This window comes from Galeopterus variegatus, unplaced genomic scaffold (assembly GCF_000696425.1).
Source record: "Galeopterus variegatus unplaced genomic scaffold, G_variegatus-3.0.2 Scaffold8713, whole genome shotgun sequence".
Classification (NCBI taxonomy): domain Eukaryota; kingdom Metazoa; phylum Chordata; class Mammalia; order Dermoptera; family Cynocephalidae; genus Galeopterus; species Galeopterus variegatus.
In genome coordinates this window covers 13,912-24,081 of record NW_007734824.1, presented here as the reverse complement: position 1 = coordinate 24,081, position 10,170 = coordinate 13,912, and the positions used below count along the sequence as shown (strand labels likewise).

At 35.3% G+C, this 10,170-nt stretch overlaps 1 protein-coding gene across 1 annotated transcript in view; it reads left to right on the top strand.

Moving 5' to 3' along the window:
* The first annotated feature begins 4,794 nt into the window (after positions 1–4,794).
* MKKS (McKusick-Kaufman syndrome) overlaps positions 4,795–10,170 on the top strand; it is an 11,758-nt gene continuing 6,382 nt past the window's right edge. Inside the window, exons 1-2 of the mRNA XM_008593103.1 lie at positions 4,795–4,911; positions 6,446–7,781. Coding sequence (XP_008591325.1) covers positions 6,797–7,781 — 985 coding nt within the window. The 5' untranslated portion in view covers positions 4,795–4,911; positions 6,446–6,796. The remainder of the gene's footprint in view (positions 4,912–6,445; positions 7,782–10,170) is intronic.

Here is a 10,170-nt window from a genome sequence, read left to right as displayed (position 1 = left end):
GTGGGATCCGAACCCTCGGGCGGGAGCGCCGCCGCGCTTCCCAAGCAGCGCACTATCCAGTGCGCCACCGGGCCGGCCAGAACCAAAATTCTTACTGCATATTTAAAGATTACCATTTGATTCTTCTTTTAAAATTGTGAGTAAATGTAATTTTTTAAAAAATCTCTAACTTAATACACATATATAAAGAACACTTCATGTACGAGTGTTTCCAAAGGTTTATATAGCTTTCCCAGCAGGTAAAGTTGCTTATTTACAATTATTGGCTAAAAGTTCTATTGCTTTACAAGTTTCCCAAGCCTCGCTTGCTGCTATCCTTTTGTGTCTTTAACATATCTCTTTTTTGTAATTATCATTGGAATATGTTATAACTAAAAATGTTTGTCAGCTTTTATTAGAGTACAATATACTACATGTAGTGGTTTATAGGTGTAATTTGAGGGAGTTTATGTTTGGGGTTTTTTTTTTTCCTCCTTTAACTGTAACCTTTTCCTAGGTGCCCGGATGCTGAAGAACTATGAGCTTTCAGAACTTCTGGAGAGACTACAAAGTTCTAGTTGTTATGGTTCCTTTAGTTGGACTCATCCATTTGGGGTGGCACAGAATCAAAAGCAGCCCTATTTTCCAAATACCTAAGGACGACATTTCTGAGCCAGATAGTCTGGCACTTGCAAGTCCACAGAAGAGTCAAATCCGAGAGAAATAGCAGGCTTGCAATCTTCAGGTATGTTCCACTTAATCTGGTCAGCAATCCGGTATGTTCCAGCAATGGGAAACTTATTCTTACAGAGCTCTGGCAAGAAAAAGCCCACATTGGCAAATTACCTGTTGTTTTTATTAGTGTTCAATGGCAAAATATTATTTTGTAGTTGCTTCTAGTAAAGTATGTTTCACAGAGACCTTTGAAAGGGCAGTTTCACTAGCAGTATCACCAGAATCATGAATGTGTACAACAGAGTATCTCACTCTGTACCATAAACCCATTAGGTAGCATAAAAGTCTGAAACTTGCAGAAGGTTCTTTTCTTTTATTATTGTTCTTTGTTTTTCTCCAAGACAAACTAGTTGTATTCATTTCTTAGAAACTAATATTTAGCTACAAAATAATTTCTTTTGAGAGTCACTGAAGTAAAGAGGATGTAGATATAATTCAAGTCTTTAGTCTCTTAGCCATAAATCCAAAATTCAAAAAGTTCTAAAAACCAAAATGTTTTGTCATAATTCCTTAGGCAGGAAAACTTGATCTTAACTGACAGAAGGCAATTTGCAGTGTTTATTCCACTTAATATGAAAATTTAGTTTCTCTGAAGAAATGTGGATGATTATAGTGTTATACTATATTATGATTACATTGATTATGGATATTAGACACTATTATTTTGATTATGGATATTATAATATATGCCATATTGTACTTATTAAATCCAAGAAATTTTGAATCATTAAACTCATTTGGCCCCGAAGATTTCAGTTAAGGAACTGGTCCTGTATTGAAGAGCATTTTCTATTCTAATAACACCGTTTTTGACCTCAAGATGAGCCTCTAAATTTTGGCATAATGTAGGTCAATTTAACTTCAGTAAGATTTTCCTCATTTGTAAGAGGTCTGAGATTTTGACTTCTGATGAAACTGTGATATAATTAATGGTTTTAGCATTACTTTAAATGAAAATTTTATTTTTAACAGTTCATAAGGAGAAAGAGAAGAGCATGGTTTAAAATACTAGACAATTATCTAATATAAAAAGCCAGGTAGTACAGTACTAGAGGCTTAGCAACTTAAAAGAGTAAACGTAAGACATTCTGTATAAAATTTGTATGTACAGGAGGAGTTTTAATGGATATGAGCAGGAAGTTAGACTATTATAGTGTACATATACAGTAGTTCCTTGGCATCCTGAGGGGATTGGTTCCAGGACACCTTCCCCCACCCCCATCTACCCCTGCAGATAACAAAATCTGCAGATACTCCAGTCCCTCATGTGAAATCATGTAGTATTTGCATATAACCTACACACATCTTCCTGTATACTTTAAATCATCTCCAGATTACTTATAATATCTAATACAATGTAAATGCTATGTAAATAATTGTTATACTATACATGTTTTTATTTGTATTATTTTTTATTGTTGTATTGTTATTTTTATTGGGTTGGGTTTTTTTGTTTTGTTTTTTTCCGAATACTTTTGATCTGCAATTGGTTGAATCCACGGATGTGGAACCCACAAATACAGAGCTAACTGCACATTATACTTATGACTTCATTTTTTCCCTTTAATTCTTAAGAATTTGGGGACCAAATATGGCCTAACTTTGGAAAAATGAAATACAGTATTTCTCCTCGTGCAAAAAGAAATATGAGGAATATTAATTAAGGTATTCTTGGAGGAAAAATAAAGCTGCAAAAAGAAAGTATCACCTCCAAAATATTACGTAAATATAGTAAGGGGTTTTAGGTACCAGTGCAGCAATAGTTAAAAGTTTTACAGGCCAGCACCACCAGTCAGATACACAGAAGCAGATATTTAAACAGGCTTAGGCACGGCTGGTTAGAGTGCGGTGCTGATAACACCAAGGTCAAGGGTTTGGATCTCCTTACTGGCCACTCAAATAAATAAAACTCAAATGAATGAATGAACAGGCTTTGGGTAAGCAAAAGTTAAAACCAGATTTAGAGTGAGTTAAACACTGATTCCAAGTAGTTGAAGTACATCAAAAGAGTGTGCTGTGGGCCGGCCCGGTGGCACACTGCTACAGTGCGCCGCTTGGGAGTGCGGCAGCGCTCCCGCTGTGGGTTCGGATCCCACATACAGACCGGCCGCTCACTGGCGGAGTGAGGTGCGGGCGCAACACCAAGGGTTGCGATCCCGTTGCCAGTCCGGTACGGGCGCGACACTGAGGGTTGCGATCCGTTGCCGGTCACGAAAAAAAGACAAAAAGGAAAAAAAAAAAAAAGAGTGTGCTGTACTTGTCCCTTAATTTTTATTTTTTACTTTTATTATGGAAGACTGCAAACATACCCCAAAACAGAGAGAGAATAGAATACTGACCCTCAAGTATCTTATCAGCCAGTTTTAACATGTTATCGGCATTTTGCCAATCATCTTTTATCCATTCTTTTTTTTTTTTTTAATTGCTGGAATATTTTAAAGCAAATTGCACACTTTTCAATATGAAAAGCCATGTTGCTCCTCAATATGTATCTTTAACAGTAAGAATAAATAATCACACAATCACAATCATGTAATCACACTGAAAAAATTAACTCCTTACTATGATTTGATACCCAGCGCCATGTTCATATTTCTGAATTTGTCTTAAAAAATTTCCTTTGTAGTGATTTTGTTGGAATCTGAATCCAAACAAGGTCCACATATTGCATTCGATAGGTAATGTCTCTTTTCAACTGTAACATTTTCCTACCCAAACTGCCGTTTAAAAAATTTTCCACATTCTGACATTCTGAATTTGGCTGATTGCATCCTCATTTTGTCATTTAATATGTTCCTCTTTCCCCTATTTCTTATAATCTGGTAGTTAGATCAGGCTTATTTTGAAGAATATTGTTTTTTTTTTTTTTTTTGAAGAATATTGTTTCTCATGTAATGTCTGATCCACTTTTGCTGTTACTAAGATTAGTAAGTGAATTATCCGTTTTATTTCTCCATTGTAAAGTTTCCCATCAATCTTTCACTTAATGAATTACTAGCATCTATGATCATCATTGCTGTAATCTAGGAATTGGCACTTTTTTCTTTAAAGGACCAGACAGTAAATATTTTAGGCTTTTCAGACCATATGATCTCTGTACCTACCGGCTACTCAACTGCCGCAGTGTGGAAGCATTCATACACAGCACATAAACAAACGAGCATGGCTGTATTCCAGTAAAACTTTATAAAAACAGGTGGCAGGCTGGATGTGGTTTGTGGGTTTAACTTACCACGGTGAAGGTCGAATTCATTATTTCATTTGGAGTTGCCAAATGATGATGCTCAAATTCCATCATTCCTTCTCCATCTGTTAGCTGGAACAACTTTCCCTCATCAACTGTTCAGTTACCCCAAAATGCCTTACACAGGAAAGGCAAGATAAATGCTTTATTTCCCTTCATTGGTTTTTCTCGTAATGAGTTAGTGCTCTAGCAGCTTAGGCTTTTTGTTTTTGGTGTCAGTGTGAACTCGTGTATTTGCATATATTTCAGTTATCTCCATCTATTACAGTTATCATTCTTTCTAATGCTCAAGTTGTCAAATTTTGTATCTCCTCCAAGTTCATTCCTTTGTCCTTGTTTTCCCCTGTGCTCTTTGATAAGATCCAAGTAGTCTTTGATAATATCCTTACTTTATGGCAGAAAATAGTTCCTTGCTTATCTTGTATATTTCTTGTCTCAGACCTGGAATCAGCCATTTTTTCAAAGAACCTAGTTCCTTTTTGGAGAAAATTTTACTTGATTATGTTTCTTTAAATCATATTTTATAGTGCATTTCTTAATTTCAGACAGTCGTGTAAGTTTTACTGTTATTTTAATTAAGTTTTTTATCACTGCAAAAAAAAAAAAGAAAAGAAAAACCATCTACCAGGCCTGTGCATCCAGGAATAGTCAGGACAGTTCATCTGATGGTAACTTTTGGAATTATGGATCACATTGTTTAGGATGAAAGAGTTTTAATAGAGCTGGACTTTCATTTCCAAACATATTCTATAAACCAGCCCCAATGTTTCATTTCATTTCTTTTTCTTGTACCTTGTTTTGTCCAGGTCTAGACCTATCACCACAGCAAGTTTTGACATTTAAAAATGATTTGGGACTCACCAGCACTTTCAATGATTTCTTCCTTCCTCATTTTATAGAAATACTAGCAAAAAGATGTGGTTACTGGTCTTACCACCATAAGACTGATAGAGGTACCAACATGGCATCCTGCTTTTGAAAAGTTGCATGTCGCTATTATGTATTGAAAAAAATTTCTAACTAGAGAAATAATTGTATTAATCATAGCTTCTTTTGTGGCTTGTGTGCATGTGTGTAAGTTATGACATGTTCAAATTACTGTATAGATGTCACTTCACTATGGTTTCATTTAAATATATTTCTCAGATTTTGCTGAATCTGCAATAAACATTGAAGTAATATTTAAGTAACTTGGCTGTTCCTGGCATAAAATAAACGGGTTTTTTTTTTTCCTTCTCATGCCGTAAAAAAAGGTGACTGCAGCTTTACCACCTCAGGGAGAAAGCTGGCCATCATTGCCTTCACTTTACGTAGGCCCAGTTGCCGTGGTTATATCCTTTTATCTAAATTGGGAGTAGTAACCAAAATAACACTTCGCATAACATTCCCTGTTCTCCTCACCTCTTCCTTGCAAATCTTCAAATCACTGTTTTGTTCTAAACCACCATACTGTGCTACAGTCTACTTTAGGAAGTACTGTAGGCTCAGTAGTCAGATCAGTTTTATTTATGCTAAATACTCTCCAGGTGGCTAGCATAGTTAGCATATTCCTGAAAATAATTAGCTAACTAATATTCAAGCTGAACCTTCACTTTCAAAACAAAGATCCATGACCTGAGACTTTTTTACACATTATTATTAGAGTGTCAGGATTTTGTACCTCAAGGCATGCTATTTACTGCCTTGTTAAGGAAACTAGTACTATATTTCTGCTTGTGCATTTGGTTTATGATAACATTTTATGGTATTTAGACTCTTTGAGATTGAATTGGAAGTCAGATCCTATTTTTCTTTTTGTCATCTAGACATTTCTTTGTTTTTGTATTTATTGTTATTAACCAAAGTTTTGGGGAGGATTAGTTGGTTAGGGCTTCCAAAACTGAAAAGCATTGACTGATACAGAGTAAAACTGTAGAAAACTAATTCTGACTTTAGCCAAGTATTTAAAACATGGTTTGTTTTTTGGTACAGTGTGTTGTGCATATTTATTCAGCTAAATACAGACTATACATTAGTGAGTTTCTGCAGTAGAAATGCTAACAGCTATCTTATTTTCATAGTTATTTACAAACAGGATTTGATGTAAATGCACTTGTGTTCAAACCTAAAGTTTCCAAGCAAACCAAAATTATAGATAAAAACATAACGTTAAATAAGACTCAGAGACCAAATTCTGAGTTTTACAGTGTAGCATTTTTCTTCTAGAAGCATGTCATATTCAAATAATAGTACTATAAGCTTTCTAGCCATGCTGTTGTACATTCTAAAATCATTGAAATATAAGCACTTTTTCTTGTAGAGGGGATCCATTGAAGAATAAAGAAATATAAAGTGTAACTTAGTTTACCTTTCTCATTTTCTGGAAGCTTGTATCAGTTGGTAGTTCCTTTTTCTAAAAAAGGAGCAAAATATTAGAATAATTATTAAACTGAAATCTAAATATTTTGGAATTATTCTTCTAAAATGCTTTATTTTTATTTCTTATAGAGAGAAGCAGCTTTGAGTCAGAGTTGTTATTTAAAGAAGAGATGAAAAACACCAGTTGGATTAGAAAGAACTGGCTTCTTGTAGCTGGGGTGTCTTTCATAGGTGTCCATCTTGGAACATATTTTATACAGAGGACTGCAAAACAATCTGTAAAATCTCAGTCTGGAAACAAATAGAATACTGAAGAATGAAGTAAATAAATATTTGGAATTACTAATATGTCATTAAATCATTTTGTGCTAATTAACTTCATAAACATAGAACTGTTTAATTTTATAGACACAATGTTGCATGCATAGAAGAATGTGGTTAAAATAAGAGCTGTTTTCACAAGTTACCACCTGAAATAAGATGTCTCGTTTAGAAGCTAAGAAGTCATCATTGTGTAAAAGTGAACCACTGACAAGTGAGAGAGTCAGGGCCACACTTTGTGTCTTGAAAGGCATCATAACATCATGCTATGGCCCTTCAGGTCGGCTGAAGCAGCTGCACAACGGCCTTGGAGGTTATGTGTGCACAACTTCACAGTCCTCTGCCCTGCTTGGTAACCTTTCAGTCACCCATCCCATATTAAAGATCCTGACAACTTCCATACAGAATCATGTGTCATGCTTCAGTGATTGTGGCTTATTCACAGCCATTCTTTGCTGCAACTTGATTGAAAATATTCAAAGAATAGGCCTGACACCCACAACTGTCATTAAATTAAACAAACAACTTTTGAGTCTCTGCACCAATTATCTCAAGTCTCAGGCCTGTGGTTGTCGAATCTCGGTGGACTTTAGTAGTACTCAGATCCTCCTCTGTTTGGTGCGTAGTATATTAACAAGTAAGCCTGCCTGTATGCTCACCAGAAAGGAAGTAGATCACATCAGCGCTTTGATTCTGAAGGCCTTTTTGCTTACAATTCCAGAAAACTCTGAAGACCGTATCATTTTAGGAAAGAGTATAATTGTACCTTTAAAGGGTCAGAGAGTTATAGATTCTACTGTATTACCTGGAATACTCATTGAAATATCAGAAGTTCAGTTAATGAAGATATTACCTATTAAAAAATCAAGTGCCCTCAGAGTGGCACTCTTTCATGTATCTTTATCCGGAGACCTTTCTGACACTGGAGAAGGAACTGTGGTGGTCAGTTACGGAGTTTCTCTTGAAAATGCAATCCTGGACCAGCTGCTTAACCTAGGAAGGCAGCTAGTTAGTGACCATGTAGATCTTGTCCTATGCCAAAAAGTTATACACCCATCTTTGAAACAGTTTCTCAGTAGACATCATGTTATTGCCATAGACAGAGTTGGAGTGACTCTGATGGAACCCCTTACTAAAGTGACAGGTAAAAATCACTCTTGGCTTTTGCCCCTTACAGTTAATCACTTTTTCTGAGAAGAGATATTCTTGGTTTGTGTCACTGTTAACATTGTGAAAAATTTTAGAAAAGATCTCAGAAAAAATCTTTCTGAAAAAGATCCTATATTGTTCACTTACTAGATATGGAGTGATTATGGCCATTTTCTATGTAATTTTCAACCCCAAAATGTATGATAGAGTCTATCATAATCCAGCCTTCAAATATTTTACAGGTTACTGAGAAGCCTAACATCCTCATAATCATAAAGTCTTAAATACTTTACAGAAAATTCTTCTACTTGAATTTACAAAGCTTTTAAATTGTGTTTTACTTAGAAGGTAATTTTCCAGCTAGACTACTACTTTTTCACTTCTATTATAACTCCAACAAACTACTGTATTTCTACTGTTTAGTTCCTAATTGGGGGAGGATGTCTATGCTTTACCTTTAAATATCAAAAATATTTATGTGCTGGCCAGTTAGCTCAATTGGTTAGTGTGGTACAGATAACACCAAGGTTCAGGGGTTTGATCCCTGTACCAGCCACCTGCTAAAAAATAAAAAAATTTCCAACTGAGCTCCATGAGAACCAGGATCGTTTTTTACTTTGAGCAGCTATAACAGGCCTGGCCTGTACTAGGTGTTCTAAAAATGTTTGTCATGTTTACTATAATATGTTTAGTAACATACAGAATCATAATGGGCAAGAAATCCACTGTATTTTACAAACTCAGCAAATTAAAAGCAGATACAAGGTTGATAATCACCAGTTAGAGCCAAAGAAGAACAAGCTGAAGAGTCCCTGCTGTGAGCCACTCTTCAGTGTCCCTTTAAAAGCATTGATGACCTATCACAAAGGTGATCATTTAGTTCTGCATCAATTCCCATTTTTAAGTTATTAGACTTAAGTCACTGTGAAGTTCACTATTTATAATCTTACTATCATAAATCATAAAAAAGCAGTATGTATGGCAAGTGTTGAACACAACATCTCTGGGGTATTGCCCTACCTTTGTAAGACTCAAATGACCATCAAAGTGGAAATTATTAAGAAATAATGGAAATAATTTTTTGGTACTCATGGTTGATGTAGGTCAGACATCCTTAAATATCTACTAGTTATTCATGACTATGGCAATTTTCAGCTTGTGAATATAGTAAATTCCAGATGACTTAGTCAATTTTTAAAATACGGATTGTTTTCATAGAAACAATATTGTAAGTGGAAACTAGGTTTCCACACTAGCCCACAATTGTTATTTAACCCTTATCTACCTAGAATATGGCATTTAATAGCCGTAGCTTTAACCCTGCATCTTGGAAGCAGAGACCTTTTGAGACAAAAGGGAAAGGTGGAAAAAAGCAGGCCCGTGGCTCAAGTAAGGTTTTAGAATAGATGAAGTCCATTTTGGGCCTAATCCAATTTTATTTGAAGGACTAGATTAACATTACCAGCTTTCAGCCCTTCAAATAAAATTCCTGTTGATGACCTAGTTTAAGTAGTGGGTGTTGTGCATGGATGACTGGCATGTGTGAAGCATTTCATGGCTCACAGAGGACTTTATTTAACATTTGATTTGGTTTGATTTGTGAAGTAGGCATTATAATCTCCATTTCACTTATGCAAGGGAGCTCACCTAGAAAGGTTAAATGGGAGCTCACCTAGAAAAGTTAAATGAGGGGAGTGACTTGTTCAACGTCCAGTGACAGTAAAGCCAGGTCTTCTCACTCCAGACTCTGTTTTAACCATGTGAAATTATACAATAAGATTTAGCCTTTTTCTTCCTTTCTTAAATTTTAGATTATTCTTCAAAATATTCCTTATTCATGGAGGCTTCAGAAATAAAGAAGAAACAATATTCAAACAAGTGAAATTGTTCAGTGATTATTTTCTTGAAATTTTTTTGAACTGGAAGTATTTTTAGACATCTTAACCCCATTAATTTTAAAGAAACTGTCTTTTAAATATTAGTTTAAAAGAAAAGTAAACTGGCCAAAAGAGGTGAATTGCTCGGAGTTACAGTTTTAATCTTTAAACTAGCACTGTTATTTGTTGTAGAAGTTTGATGTAGGTTTCTCTTACGTAACTTCCACTACATTTAAAGATTTCCATTCAAGTCATAGCTTCTCCTCTATTCATATTTTTATTAATTCGTGATTTGTAAGTCTTACTATTTTACCTGTGCAGGTGGGAGGGTGAAATACTTAATATATCTAAGAATAACAAAGTAAAATAAATACTTCACATACTTTATTTTGGCATAATTTAGGTAGCTATTTACACACAAAAGTTGCTAGGCATTGGGCCGGCCTGTGGCTCACTCGGTAGAGTGCGGTGCTGATAACACCAAGGCCACGAGTTCGGATCCCATAT